The sequence below is a fragment of the Artemia sp. Qi Xiang Cuo genome, chromosome 19 (genome assembly GCF_049724085.1).
Source record: "Artemia sp. Qi Xiang Cuo chromosome 19, ASM4972408v1, whole genome shotgun sequence".
In the NCBI taxonomy this organism is placed as follows: Eukaryota; Metazoa; Arthropoda; class Branchiopoda; order Anostraca; family Artemiidae; genus Artemia; species Artemia sp. Qi Xiang Cuo.
This window is the reverse complement of record NC_142812.1, coordinates 33,358,872-33,375,221: the sequence shown is the minus strand read 5'-3', so window position 1 is coordinate 33,375,221 and position 16,350 is coordinate 33,358,872. Positions and strand designations below refer to the sequence as shown.

The following is a 16,350-nucleotide window of genomic DNA, read 5'->3' as shown; positions in this document are numbered from 1 at the left end:
ACTTCGATAACCAATGTATTATTCTTTTTATTTATTTGGAACTTTACAGAACAATGGACAGATTTAGCATGACAAATATTTTCATTAGTATTTTCTGCTATGTCAACTACACAGCTTCCATTAACATTCAATCTCCAAAAAACTAGAATATTCTAAATGGTATGATATAGTAGAGGGCTCCTACATTTACAAGAGCGGATAGAACTTTCTTTCTTTTATTTCTTTTGGGAGGGGGCAGGGGCACCACCAAAATTTTGATTAAACCAGTAGTATCTTTTGCCCCTCTGCCCTTGTATTTCGTGCAACTTTCGAACTTTTTTTTTGGGGGGGGAGGAGGGACCCCAAAACAACCCCTTGGATCCACCCCAATACATTTATGGTGTAAATCTTAATGGCTGTAATGATGTGAACAAGGATGTAAAGGAAATGCAACATTAGGGCAACAGTAAATGAAAGGACAGTGGTACGCATTGGAGTACGTTGCAACTTTCTTTTTGTCACGACGATATTTGTCACGTATGTGTAATAGTTTTTCTTTCTTTACAACACTAAAAAAAGAGCATAAAATTAACAAAACTTAAGATAGATGAGACTTACCTGTTCCACAACGTCAAAGTATGCTTCATTGTTTGCATATTTAACGTCAGCTCGTCTCCAGGGAACGTTTGAAAGTTGACCTGATGGTAGTATTGAGCTAACACTGAAAAATAAAATTAATAAAAGAAAAATGACAGCGAAAATTTCTGCCAAGTCAGTCACTGGAACGCAAGAGATATGTTTCTTCAAACAAACTAGACGCAGCATATAAGATCCATTTTTCAAGAGTTATACTGCCACCAATAAGTAGCACAAAATTTAATATGCTTCTCACGTACTAATAAACGCAAAATATAGGTCACCCACAAAGTCTTTCTATGATTACAATATTATCTTAGATCCGATTAAAAAAAAAAAAAAAAAAAAAAACTAAAAAAAATAAAAAAAACTAACAAACTGAAACAGATGCCAAAATGTTAGAAAACAGACCAAGTTATTATTTTTTTTTTTTTTGTAAAGCGTTTGAGTATTGTGGATATACTATAGCAATTACAGTGTCCAAAAACCAAATTTGTTTCTGAATGACGGAAAAGCTCACATTTTTTTCAGATATATTTTTCTGTCAACTATAGCAGTGCAGAAAAACTTAACTAGGGACTACCATAATAGGTTTTTCAAGTGACTTCTTTCCACAAATTACTCTGAAGTACTTTTGAATTTTTACTTGGTGACCAAGTGCCTGAAATAGTAAAATCAAGGGCCAAACTGAGCTTTCCCATGATTTGTGATAACCAATTTATGGATTCTATAAAGGCTCTACCTTACCCATTTCTGAAACCTAGTAAAGGGCAAGCACCGACCCAAAAATAAGCGATAGTTTAAAAACTCGTTATCTAAGACACTGTTAACGACAAACATTTCCCACCAGACATAAATTAAGAACTATTAGATATAATAGTTGAACACAGGATTATAAGCTTAATTTATAAAACAAAGACACTATCCTACATATTGTGTATTATGTCTCTATTTGTGTTTGCCCTAAGTGTCATTTTCAAGTGGCTTTCACTTTGTTTTTTGCTCCACTTACCTGGATTTTGAAGCTGGTGATATTTTTATTTCAATTCCCATGAGGATCTAACTTTTTTCGCTTTTGGCTTGCATTTTTATGTAAACAAAAATATTTATTATTATCGCGTGTGCTCTTTCCTTCTAAAAGTGTATAGTTGCCAATATTGGGCGCAGTTGTCAAACATTGATTCTTTTATAAATCCATTGATTACGGCTACCAAGCCGTTTTTCGTGCTTTATCGGAGATAGCCTGTGCAGATAGGAGCAATAACAAACACTTAAGAGCCGTATTGGTACCGGCGGGATTTTTGATCCTTAAACTGCTTGGGACAGGTGACTTCTGTATTGCACTTCCCACAGATCCTATCTGCCACAATCACGTTCCATTTCATCCCGTTTGCTGTCTTATCACATCAAATTTCTATTTTGATTCTCGCGCGACAGCATTGCCTTGATATTAGTGCCGAAGTTAAGCAAAGCCACTAAAAAGGCAACGAGTGAGCCAAAAAAAGGCGAAGACATTTGTGTCGCTTACGACGATAATCTAGACGAAGAATCCAATGCAAACCTGAGTATAATCTTCTAACTAAAATGACGAGGAGATTAGGCTGCGAATGGAAATGCCCTGTTTGTAAGAGTAATGCCCAATGTAGCGTAAATGCAGCCGATATACAAGCCATAGTTGATAAGACACTTGAACCATTCGAACCTGCAATAGCTGCAATACGTAACCTAGATATTAAAATCAAGGATGCAGTTAAGCAATCATTTAGCGAATTTAAAAAAAGCTTAAGAAAGACATTGATGTCAAGTTCATGGATATTGAAACTCGTGTTACTACACTTGAACAAACTTTTAGTGCTGCAGTTCATCCTGCTCTATCGCAAAAATTAATTGAATCCAAAGTTGAATCTGTAAAAGTTGAAATAAATCAGTAACTAGAGAGCCACGTGCGAAACTTAATTGCAGACGACAGAGATAAACCAAGACTTTATTAAGATTAAATTAAAGAACAAAGATAAAAATTAAAGAAAAAGAATAAAGATTAAATATTCTAGCACTTGGAGTGTTATCGTAGTCAAATAATGGAAAATTCATTCACGACTTTTTATCCAATGAATATGGCATGCAACAGGTTGTTGTAACAAATGTTCACCTCCTCGTTAGCTCCAGCAGCTCTCGTAATGAAAGTGATCACCGCAGGACAAGTCCCATTTTTTTTTCAGTGGACAAATTGAGAATTAAAAAAAAAACTGATCCTGAAGAAACCATGCGAGCGAAAAGGAACTGACCAAATTCAGTTCATAAATAATGTTTCTAAATCTGATCGCAAAGATGGCGAAGCTGTATGAAGAGCTTCATGTACGACATGCCCATGGCAAATAAGAGGTAGTAAAATTGTCAAAAAAATGCGCCTTCCCCCACAGCACCAGCTGCGATGGACATGAACTAAAAGTCTCTCAAAAACATGTAAATTCTGAAAACAGCATTGCAACTCCTAATGTTGGAATAAGTTCTACTGACGAATCAAGTGAATCATTTTACAGTGCAAGATCAGTAAGCAGTACTCTCTCCAAACAGACTGTTTTCATTAGCGATAGCTCTAATAATGGCAGCAGTGAATCTAAAGTATCTAATGACCCAAAAATATCACATATAGCTATAACAAAAGTAGCACGCACTGGACAAGCAACGGTCTAAAAGTTGTGTTTAGTAATATAGATTGTTTAACGTCAAAACTCCATGAGGTAAAATACGCTCTCTCTACAGAAAAAGCAGACGTTAAAGCGTTTTGTGAAATAAAACATAAGCAGACTAACACCCCTCTTGGAGATGTTCAGATCTAGATACATGATTACACTTTGGTAACCACTTATCTAAAACAGGAGAAAGAGGAATAGCCGTATACATCCGAAGCCCCATCAATCTAGGAGACATCAATATTAATTCAAACTATGAGCCATATGATAAACAAGTGTGGATCTCAGTTCTCTTACCTCATGAGCCCTTTCAGGTAGGTTGCATGTACAGAAGTCCCAGTTCCCCCAGCCTTAAGTCGTCCCTTCTTGCTATTAGTACATCAATTAATGATAAAATGAAGCATCAAGGCAATATGATTATTGTTGGTGACTACAATCTCCCGTATATTCATTGGATCAATGAATCCGGATTCTCGGAAAATAGTTCAATAAGACCATTTCTGGAATGTCTGTGTAATCACTCCCAGTATCAGGCAGTTAGCTTCCCGACTAGATATAGAGAAAGTCAAAACCCTTCATTACTCGATCTTCTGTTAGTAAAGGACCAAGAATCTATAATACACATTGACACCCTACCACCATACTGAGCAAGTGATCACATTACCATAAGTTGTAGTTTTAGACTGTACCCACATAGATTAAAATCAAAAAAACATATGTATATTGATTATAGTCTAATTCGTCACAAATTGGCCCATTGTGACTGGTCTTTCATTGAATGTATGCACGAAGAAGAGTCATAGTCAACTATGAAAAGAATATTATTGGGAGCTATTGGAAATCATTCTTCTGCAAATTATAAAAGGAAAACTAAAACCCTCCCGTATATTACAAAAATTAAAAAGGTCAGGAACAGAAAAAAGAAATACTGGAATCTCTACATAAGGATTCACAACCAGGTGGATTACTACACGAAATATAAACAGGCACGTAACCAACTGAGAAGTCTTACTAGAAAAACCACTGAAAGTATGAGGAATCAATAGCAGCCGCAACGAAATCTAACCCCAAGAAATTTTGAGGGTATACATTATCTGGTAAGCCTGGTAGGCATTCTGTCACCCAACTTCTACTAGTTGGCACGAAAATCTGTGACCCAAGGGAAATAGCCAAGGTTTAATTTTTACGCAAAGTCTGTAGTAGCCAGGGCCAACAAAACTCTTGGTTTAATAAAAAGAATGTTCTGCAGTAGATCTCTATCTGTGATCACCAAGCTCTCAAAGTGCCTGGCCAGACCAAAATTAGAATTTGGGATGTGTATTGCTTTTCCAGTCAGTAAGGGTGAGATATCAACTCTGGAACCAGTAAAGCGACGTGCAACTAAATACAAACATCTTCGATATCCTAACTGATTGCATAAGCTCAAATTACCATCTCCGTCACACATAGACGTAGGCGAGGAGATATATTAATGACATATAAGTTAGTACATGATTAGAGTGTGATCCCCAGCCTTTTCCAGATAGTAAGTTCGCAGAGTACTAGAGGCCACCCCTTGAAGCTTTACCAAAAACAAGCTAACACCAGGCTACGAAATAAATTTGTTTCTAATCGCGTAGTCAACCTATGGAACTCCCTTAGCCAGAATGATGTTATATCTCCCAGTATTAGTTGACAAAGGCTGGTAGAGGAAACCTTGGCTCACAGTATGGGATGCACCTAACGAGTTGAGTCACCATCATCATTGACCGGCGTTCACAGGACCAGTCCTTATCGCTGGCAAGTGCGATTTAGGGTAAGTTAAGGTAATATTATTCACATAAGAATCTAAAGCCCATTTAATATGACATTAAATGAAATAATTACACCATTGAAGTTGCCATAGTTTAAAAACCTGAAATGGAAGCATACTGGGCCTCCTTAACCCTGAAAACCAAGGAAAATTGTGTCTTTGCATCAGTAGCATCCATACTATGCAGCACTGATGCCGCAAATCATGCCCCATTTTCCCTACCTTTTAGGAAGTATAAGTGGATTTTGTACCTAATGAGTATATAGTAGGTAGGGGGAATCTCTCAGGAACACAATGTTTCTATCTCAGAAAGTACCAGATGCACACTTTTGTCCTCAGCAAAACAATGTATGTATTACAAGATTACAGCATCAAATGTGATAAAAAAAAAGAACTACGACAAAAAACACCACCAAAAAGACATATAAGTTTCTAAAAGGCTACATTAAGGGTATCCACTTGAATCAAGTCCATTTTCAAAGTGAATATGAGTCAAAACACAGATGTTACCCAATATTTACAAGCGTTTTTTTTTTTACCCAAGTTGGAATTACTGCATTAGCCGAAACATTTTAGGAACAAAAAACCAACTTTTCTCTAGTAGCAACAGCACCACAAATCCACCTGGATTTATTACAGTATCATGGTGCATGGTTTAGGTACATGCAAAGAGAGAGAGAGAAAGCAAGAGAAAGAAAGAGAGAGCGAAAGCGAGAAAGAGAGAGATAAAGAGAGAGAGAGAGAGAGAGAGAGAGAGAGAGAGAAAGAGAGAGAGAGAGGGGTAGAAATAACCAAATATATTACTAAATTTCCAGAATTCTTACTTGGATTTCCCAGTGACAGTATTTGCAATCGTTCTGAATAAGTTTGGGGGCTTTATCAACTCCTTAAGAATGTTCGACTCTGTAGCTAAAGGATAGCCATTATCCAACATTTCGTCGAGAAGCTGGAAAGAATTTGTCTTTGAAATAATGGTATATAAAATTAAAACAAAAATAAAAAAAATAATAAATGACCCAATACTATTTACTTCATGTGAAACTGGTCAAATCTTATTATAAATGGCTGTATATATAACCCAGTCAATTAAAAACAACCAGCACCAAAGATAGAAGTTATGTGCGAAATATTTTACAAAGAGAATTTAAGGTTGTTTTGATGGAATAATTGTTAATACTGTTCACAAAAAAAAAAAGCACACACATCACACACACATGCAACGGTTTAATTTAAGTTCTGTGCCTTGCCTAATCAAAACTGTGCCTTGCCTAATCATAATTACTGAAATTACGCTCAGAACAATCTGCAGAACGAAACCCTAATAGACACTTCATACATAAATTTTTCACTAATTCTTGGTTGAACTAGCTAGATTCTCAATGACATGATAAACATAAAGCTCAATTAGAATGAGTAAATATATGGTGTAATTGAGAAAAAAGATGCGTACCCAAATTTTTAATCTCAGATCTTTTATTCTCTAATTTACATATCTCCTTTGATGTTTTTATACAACCAGAAAACTTGGTTCCAAGTTCTCTGGTTTGCTTTTTCCAGTTTCTCTAATATTCCGCCAATGGTGTTTATTCTTTCCGTTTACTTTTATATGCCCATGGATCTTTTGAGTCCCCTTACTGCCTGGCAGGCGATATTTTTCAGTGACTTTATCTAACATACTTCGAAATTTGGATACCAAATAGGTTATTCACTTGATTAATTGTTTCGTGAATAGCCTCAGCCACTGAACAGCAAAGTACAGTCAGTAAAGTTTATCTACAAATTAAAATTAACTGAATCAATCAAATGTAAAAGAATAATCAAAAGCATTTTGTCTTGTTTTATGCTAGAGCTAAATATAGGCTACATTTAAACTATTTCTTCTTCTTACATATCTAAATCCATATTCTAAAATATTTGACAGACTCTAAAACTGAATAATTAGTTAGTGAATAGCACAAATAACTTATTTTTTTGTAGATTAGATTGCTAGGAAAATTGACTTTTTAGAACAAACAAACTGTTTCTTGCGTTTCAAAAAGCTAAAAATTAAAGAAACAAAACAAGGAACTTGAAACAAAACAAAGAACTTGAATGTTAATGTCAAAGTTTAATTTAAAGAAAGAACGAAAGAACAATTACTAATTGTTAGCCTATCAGCTAAAAAGTGCAGAGATAAAAAACAATGAAACAAACAAAAATAAAACAACAAGATGAAAATGAGATCAGAAAATGCAACTAAGACCAGAGGTAGAAATCCCCCATATCTGAGTATATTCCAAAAGATAAAGCTTCCTAGTAAATTCTTCCAGATAAGGAATTTCTTGAAAAAAAAGTTTTTAGCTTACCTCATACACAACTACATGCTGCTCCTTAATAATACTTTCCTTACATTCGCCAAAATAGTCTTCTATTATATGGACGACTCGCTGTAAGAACTCAATGACAAACAGGGGTGGTACTGGAAAATTAAATTTTTTCATGAAAATCCAATGGAAGAAAAAACCGCAGCAGCAGTTGCTTGGCAACAAATTTCCTGCTATCTTTATTGAAAATACTAATACAGAGAAAACCAAAAATTTAAAAATATTGTTATTCTAACAACTTTAGACGAAAAGCTATTATTGCAATTACCTTATATTTCAGATTTTGTTTCTAAAGATTAAGCTCCTCTGAAATTCAAAGCAAAGCTTACCCAATTCTCTCCACTTTTAACAGATTCTATGTAGGACAAAGTAATCAAAGTTCAATATTGCCAACATATTGACGCAACTAAGCCTACCTTGAGTTGAAGGTGAGAGCCAGAAAATATTCTCTTCAACTGTAATTATTTCCTTACTTTTAGGAACTCATATTTAGAACAAGTGCTGAAGACCCACTTCCCCCTTCATTGGTCAAAGAAAAAACATTGACCCAAAAAATTTAAAAACACTGACAAGAACATAAAATCTTAAGGATTTTCGAGGCCTACCCCCTAAACAAATCACTATCACAAACATTGCAATTAAAGCCGAAATATTTTGGCACTGTGTATTTTAGCTGTGTATAAAAAATATTGCTTTAAATAGGGAAACTGAGCTGTCTAATGCATTTGAAGAATTTTCAACAAAATATAATTCAATTCTTTGTTCTTGCTCCACTGTTACAAAGACAACATGTGTGCCTAGAGATAGACAAAGATAAATAGATCAGGGGCAGTATCAATAAAGTGTACCAATGTAGAACTAATAAGTACTCTTCAAAATCACCTTCACTAGATATTACAGCGACAAAAAAGAGATTATTCCTCAAAAGGTTAATTAAATAGTTGTGGGGTACAGGGATGACTGGAGGCACATCTTCTGGTCTTGATGCAGATTTTTGCACATCAAAAAAGTAGTCACATATGGATCTTGGTATAACACTTGCCCAGTGTTTCTCCATCACAATGTCCCTGGAAAAAAAAACATATTTGATTGCACCTGATTTTACAAACCAAACAAAAACAGTAGAAAGAACAATATGCGAAAATTCAACTGCCCATTACAGGTTAAGATTTGCGATTTATCATTTGATTTATTAGAACAACTGCCTTGGCATATGAAAACCAACACTTCTGAAAACATTGGTAAAATAGCCTGTGGATTTTTTTTCAAGTAGAAATAGTTTCTGTTTATTTCCCCTTGCTTATTAGAATTGAACAGAATCATTGATACCAAAAACCAGACTACAGATTGAAACAAAATAGCCCTGCTTACACTCAAGAAATTGCGATAAGCCTGTCTATCAAGGACTCCCCTCACTCTAAAAAAGGCTGCACTTGCAACAATGAAGGCTGTACTTGCCAGCATAGGTTGAGACAATGTAACTTTATATACTGACTCTTTAGAAGTATTAAATAAATAAAAAAAACAAGTTTTTTTCAAATGAAAGTAAGGAGCAATATTAAACTTAAAGGGAGCAGAAATTATTTTGTACATAAAGGGGTGTTACCCCCTCTTCACTACCTTGCCTTTCATGCTAAAATTTTTAGTACTTTAAAAAAAACTTGTTATTATTCTAACTAACCAACCCTTGTTTTTCTGGAGTTGTTCTTGAAGAACTGAAAAATCAAACCTTAGTGCAGAGTGAGTTCCTGAGGAGGGGGCAATTCCCCTCATATATGTAATAATCTCTGTTGGTTTCAAGTTTTTATGTTGATCCTTACTTTCAGATTACTTTATTTAATTTCGGATTTTCTTTAAATAATACTGGGAAATCAAGCTCCCCTCCACAAAAAGATACTCTAGACAATTCAACCCAGGTGAAAATTTGGACAATTACCATTATCATCTCCACATGTAAAATTGCATCAGCAAAGAGAAAGTAAGACAAATAAAAAGCATTTCGAATAGAAATTCTGGCAAATTCCCCCAGTGCAAAATTCACCTCCAGAAACTTTACTCCCCATGGAGAATCCCCCAGCATAAAATTCACCCTCCCCCCACCAAAATGTATGCATACTTCCCATTAACAAACACTAGCCTATACATAAACAATGGTCAAATTCCATAACTTAGAGACTTTTCCCCAGAGGCTGTGGGGGGTCAAGCTATCTCCAAAGGCAGTGTTATTGGACTGTTCAACTATATTGAACAAAATGTATATGTCAAAGCTTTGATCAAACTACTTTGCGGAAAAAAGGGGCGTAGGAAGGGGCTAGCTGCCCTCCAATCTTTTTTGGTCATTTGAAAAAGGCATTAGAACTTTTAATTTCTGTTCGGCTGAGACTTCACCTGATGTACTAGGACCCCTGGGGGAAAACCACAGAAAAAAATAAACACACATCCTTTATCTTTCTTCTAGCAAAAAATATAAAATTCCACATTTTTTAAGATGGGAGCTTGAAGCCTCTACAATACTATTATCTGATATGCTGAATCTGGTGGTGTGGTTTTCATTAAGATTCATTGAAGTTTAGGGGGTGTTTCTTTTTTTCCAAAACAAGGCAAGTTTTTCTGTTTCAACCATATGCAGCACTAATAGATTTAAATGCACTGATAGTCAACAGTAGAGCCTAATCATGGACACACCCTTTAAGCTTGTTACTAGAATTGAAAATGCTGCCCAATATTAGACATCAGATCTTAAAGTTGGATAAAGTATCAAAACAATACTGCTACTACTACTAAACTACTAAGATCTCTCTGCAGCACCAAGTTGCCAGAGGCAAACACAGCAGAACCCATCTCCATCCTAGTCTTAAACCATTAGGTTTTTTATTTTATGCTATTTCAAAATGCCATAGTGGGTTTCTGAAAATGCACCCTCCCCCCTCTCTCCCCTGCTGGTCCTAGGTATAATAGCTGCCCATAAGGGAGAGGGGGCTGCCCCCCCCCCCCTGGCTGGATGACGTGGTCATATATTTGTATTAATTTAAAAAACTTTTCCACAGAATAAGTTTTCAAAGAAAAGTAAAGAGCTCCATTAAGCCAAAAATGGGCAGAAATAAATTCAAATAATCTTCCTAGCATGAAACTACCACAAATCACTGTCAACAATTAAATGAAACTCAAAACGAACAGAAATTATAATAAATAGCCGAGTCAAACTCAAAACAAGCAAAAATTAACATTACTAGGGGCTGACAACCCCCAAGCCAGAAATTATAATAAGTAGCTGAGTCAAATTCAAAAGGAGCAAAAATTAACATTACTAGTTCTGGTCTTGAGAAGGCATGGGGGTTATCAGCCCTACTAATGTTATTTTTTGCTTGTTTCAAGTTTGACTTGGCTATTTATTCTAATTTCTGCTCATTTTGAGTTTCATTTATTTATTAATAGTGATTTGTGGTAGTTTTATGCTTGGAAGATTACTTGACTTCATTTCTGCCCATTTTCGGCTTGATGGAGCTTTTTACTTTTCTTTGAAAAACTTTTTAGTGGAAAACGATTTTTAGATTAATTTCTGTTCATTTTTTATTGACAAAGTCATTTTCATGAAAAAAAAATATTTGATATCTTTTTTTTTTCTATTAAAATCCATAGTTTGGCTTGCTATTTGTATGTTGGGAAAAACTTTTTGACAATTTTTAATCCTGACAAAAATAGTATTTTTTAATTTAATTTTATAGCTCCTCAAGTTGACCTGAAAAAATAAAACTTAATATCATTCCCAAAAGATTCTATCTATGCTCTTTGACAACCTGGATACACTTACAATATATTTAATTATTTAAAATTTAATATCAGAAGTAGTAATAGCAGTAGCCCCAAAAGCTTCAACTTAATACCCCCAGTCGTTCTTGATATATTACTGAAGTGTCTTATTGGCAACTTCAAATACAAATGCCTTTAGATTTATTTTTAAAGTAGCATTTAGTTATATAGCATAATGGTTTGACATGTCCAATGTCCCTAAAGACATAGTTGATGGACTGTTCTACTATGCTGAACAAAATAGTTGTCTCAAAATTTTGACTAGATGTGTCTGGGGAATAAATTGGCTTGAGAGACAGGCTGATTGCCCTCCAATCTCTTTTTACTCTTAGAAAGGACCCTAGAATTTTGAATCAATTTAGCTTTTTTAAATGTTTAAATAATATTTCTAGCTATTATAGAGTGGTTTTGCCTATGATATTGCTAATATGCCGTTTTTAAAACCTGTGTGTATACAGTTTTTCTGTTTCATTGAATTCCTCCTTAACACTTCCTAGAAGTTTCACCTTAATACCCTTAGCATCATTAATTAAAGTAACAGTAGTTGTAGTACAAAAAGTATAAACACAGTGCCTTCTGGCTAGTTCAAAAGCCCCAACAACTTACTCTAAAGATCTAACTTAATAATATAAGTTGTTCTTGAGATATTGCTTTGTTACCTTTTTGAAAGTCCACATGCTCATAATTGTTTTCATTTAGTTCAACGTCCTCCTAAATATTTCTCATATTTGATTACTGAAGACATTGTTATATTCTCTTTGATTACTGAAGACACTGTTATGCTCTCTCACAATTTTGATTGAATGTGTTTGGGGAAAGAGGATATCAGGGAGGGTGGGGGGGCTATTTTCTCTCCCTCACGCTTGACTCTTAAGATGGAACTAGAACTATGCAATTCTAATCAAATGATTTACCCCTATACTCTGGGGGGTTGTGTCAACACCAAAGACCCTGTTATGAGATCTTTGGACAATTTTTGAACAAATGGCTATCTTAAAATTTCTATTGGATGGATTTAGGGAAAATATAATGTGGGGAGAGGTATAGCTGCCCTCCAGTAAATTTGACTCTTAAAAATGGCTCTTCAACTTCCAATTCCCAATCCAATGACCCCCCTCCAAAGTTTATATGACCACTGTTTCCATAAAAACCTTAAATGCCCTCAGGGCAAACTTTACAACCCTTGCCCTGAGGATTTTGAGGGGGTTCTCATCCTCAAAGACATAATTTCTGGACTTTCAAACAACGTCAAGCAAAATAACTATCAGAAAATTTGACTAGAAGTTTTTGGGGGGGGCATTGGGGGCAATGGTTGTCCTCCAATCAGTTTTCACTATTAAAGAGGGCAATAGACCTTTCAATTACCAACCAAATGAGCCCTTTTCAAAGTTTCAATGACAACAAATGGCCATCTTAAAATTTTTATCAGATATGTTTCAGAAAAATATGACGTGTGTGTGTTTGTGGGGGGGGGGGGGGTATTTGCCTTCTGATTACTTTGATTCTTAAAAAGCGTGCTATAACTTCTGATTACCAATCCAATGAGCCCTCTTTGAAGTTTGTATGATCACGATTTGTATAAAAACCTTATATACCCCCAGGGCATAACTTATAACCCTTGGCCTGAGGGCTATATGGGGGGGGGGGGTTATCCTTAAAGACATAATTTCTGGACATTTCAACTATACTGAACAAAATGGCTATCTCAAAGTTATGCTTGAATTTGTTTGGGGAAATGATTGGTGTACAGGGGGGGGGGACTGGTTGACCTCCATCACTTTTGACTGTCAAAAGGGCCAGTAGAACTTCTGACTAACAATCAAATGGGCCCCCTCTGAGGTTTATATGACCAACTTTTCTATAAAAAACCTTATATCTCCCCAGGGCATAACTTAAAACCCTTGCTCTTAGGGTTGTGGGGGGGAGGGTTGTCATTTTCAAAGTCATAATTTCTGGACCTTTGAACTGCACTGAACAAAATGGCTATCTCAAAATTTTGATTGGATGTGTTTGGGGAAGTGATTGACCTGGGGAGGAGGAGCTGGTTGCCCTCTATGAGCTCTTTTTGAAGTTCCTATCACATTTCTTTCTATAAGAAGTGCCCTGATCTAAAAAACAAACAATATATTGTGCCCACATCACTCTTTACTTAGGCAGTTCTATTGTGCTGCCTATGATAATTTGTCTTAAGGTTTCAATTATACAGCACTGGAAGTACCCATTAGACCAGGTAAGCCCCCTCCCTCTAAAATTCAGCCTATGGGTGCCCATGCCAGGTATGAGCTATAATAACTTATTTTTTTATTATTTGACTTGATGAAATTTAGTTTTGCCTAAGTGAGAACTTTAGAATTGTGACAATAAATTTTATTTGAAATGATTCAAAAAAGTGAATAACAATGGAAGGAAACATGACAGTTTAATCTTATTAATAGAAACGTATTGCATATCATATAGTAAGAATTGTAGACTTTCAGTGTTTTCTTTTAATTTTTTAATATAGCCTATTCCTAAGGTAATATTTGGGATCACCAGGCAGAAGAGGGGGGTGGGGTGTATTCTCAAAAAAACAACAATAATATTTGGAAAGAATATAAAATGAGGATTCTAATGGTCAAATATAGGGCCCATATTATGTATGCTCTTTGTATTTTTAATAGCACAACTCTTTTATTACAGCTGCTTATGTAACCTAAGCCTACTGTTAAATTAATAAGAAGGTAAGAGTTGCACTAAGCCTACTAAAAAGACAAAGACCAGGCTACATATAATTTGAGCTAGCCTTTATATTTATGCATTTGGGGTATTGGGTTAAAATGAAGAACTTCACATTTAGGAATGATATAGCATAGTCTAAAAGAATGTATTAGAGGAGTTTTCAGAATTTTGTGTTGTTAACTAGAAATCACACCTATGTGCAAAGATGGGAGATACAAAAGAAACTGGCCTAAATCAGTGGTATCAAGGTCATCAGCAAAGGGATATCCACCATACAGCTAATGTAAAATAGTATAGTTTATATATAGAGATAAAAACCTTAGCCAATCATTATATATAATTTTTTTTTTTAGCTGACTAGGCGGCTAAAGTTGATGAAAGTGTAAATATAGGAATCTTTAAATTTTCTAGCCAGTTGGATATTAGATCTCATCTTTATTTAAATTTCAGTCTGAATTAGTCAGCTAAAAATAGAATTATATAGGCTATACACTATTAAATTAGCTAACTAGTTGGCTATTAATATCCAGGTAACTATTATAAAACTTAGTTGAAAATAGCCAACTATCAATAGGCCTGAAGTTTCTAATAAACTTGTGGAATTAGATAACTAGTTGGCTATTAATATCCCAGGTATATAGGCCATAAGCTTTAGTTTAAAATAGCAAACTAGTAAGCTATTAATAAAGTTTTTAATACACTTTAGAATTAGCTAACTAGTTAGCTAGCCTATTAAAGTCTCAGCTATATACAACTGTTCAGATTAGCCAACCAGTTGGCTATTAGATCTCACCTAGCCTGAATTAGCCAACTAGTCAGCTAAAAAGAAAACTATATAGGGTAAGACACCCAGTAGTCGGCCACCTGCCTATTCTTGGACAGAATGTAACTAACAGGGAACCTAGGCTACCTCTAGGCTAATGTGCTTAGAAAGTTTTTAGAAGACGAAAACAGTATTTTCTGTCTGAGAATAGGCAGGTGTCTAGAGGTAGGTTCCCTGTTAGTTACATTCTGTCTGAGAATAGGCAGGTGGCTGACTACTGGGTGTCTTACCCTATACTTTATAGAATTAGTAAACTAGCTGGCTATCAATATCCAATGTATATATAAACTTTAGTTTAAAATAACCAACTAGTCAGCAATCAATAAAATCATAACAGAAATTACCCCAATCCATTGATGAGAAATATACTTTCTATCATTTTACCCTTGTCCCCAGGTAGTAAATAACTGGCTTCCTTTACGGTCGATTCGTCAAGTCACGTTTTCTCTTTTCAAATTAAGAACCATTAATATTTTTTTTAATATTGGATCTCGAAATTTTGTAATTGGCTGATTAAAATTTGATTTTTTCACAGCATAAAATAAGTTTTGCTTAAAAATTTCATGTTCTAAAAACTAAGATTCCACAAATTTAACTCCTATCTTTATAATAAATTTCAAAATCTGGTTCTTAGATATAGTGAACTTCTTTCAGTTTTAAGAACGGTGTGAATCTAATCTTAAGCAGACTACACAATGTGGGTGAAAGGAAGGATTCCCTGCTCTTCTGCTGAGCTGAACATTGATATTGTTCTTCAATGTGGCCAGTCATTTAGGTAGAGGTTTTAGCTACATTCTTCTGTTTGGTTTGACAGGTAGCAGAAATTCCTGAAAAGGGAAATTTAAATTGTTTTATATAGATGGCTCTAGATTAGGGTTGCCACTATGGTCAGTTCCTAAAGTATTAACATTGCCCAAATTTGCGTGCTACACGGGGATTTTCGGTGCTATAGTCAACAAATTTTTGCGACACGCTCATGGTCTGTTTAAGTGTGCTTGGATTATTTTTAAGTCAATTTCTAATTGAATTGAATTGAAATGAATGGTTCCTCCTCTCTTCCTGCAAGGACTCAGGAGGCTTCTTGTAATCACTACACCACTTGGTTTATATAAGATGTATCCGATTAATATCCTTTAAAAACTTGCATATCAACTTAAGTCCATTAGCACAGTCACTGTTCAAGCCTGCTCCACTTAGTATGTCACTGCTCTGTCGAATTGTTTTTCTCTAATAAACTGTCTAATATCCTTCCTCCTGTCTTCTGTTCCCGCACATTCGAATAACAGATGTTCTACCGTTTGCTCATTTCCACAAAATGCAGATCTCGGATCTAGTCGGATCTTCATTATAAAAACGGGCTCTATATTTCTGAATTCCTGCATGACCTGTCCTTAGTCTAAATATGACCCTGGCTTCAGATTTACTTAGCGGTCCATATATTTTCTTTTCAAATTGCTTTTCTTTATTTTGTGTAACTAACATATTTGTTGAGTACGCACGGCTGTCCTCGAATGTCTTTATTCTCAATTTCTTTAT

At 35.1% G+C, this 16,350-nt stretch overlaps 1 protein-coding gene across 2 annotated transcripts in view; it reads right to left on the bottom strand.

The window, feature by feature from the left end:
* Positions 1-15,615, bottom strand: part of cm (AP-3 complex subunit carmine) — a 39,838-nt gene extending 24,223 nt beyond the window's left edge. Inside the window, exons 1-5 of one of the 2 annotated variants that reach the window (XM_089105262.1) lie at positions 15,507-15,615; positions 8,346-8,530; positions 7,446-7,558; positions 5,925-6,046; positions 598-700 (exon numbers count right to left, since the gene is read on the bottom strand). In XM_089105262.1, the coding sequence (XP_088961388.1) occupies positions 598-700; positions 5,925-6,046; positions 7,446-7,558; positions 8,346-8,530; positions 15,507-15,556 (573 nt within the window). In that variant the 5' untranslated portion in view covers positions 15,557-15,615. Of the gene's footprint in view, positions 1-597; positions 701-5,924; positions 6,047-7,445; positions 7,559-8,345; positions 8,531-15,158; positions 15,487-15,506 lie in introns of those variants that run through there. The other variant, XM_089105263.1, reaches the window with a different exon arrangement.
* Between the last annotated feature and the right edge of the window lie 735 nt (positions 15,616-16,350).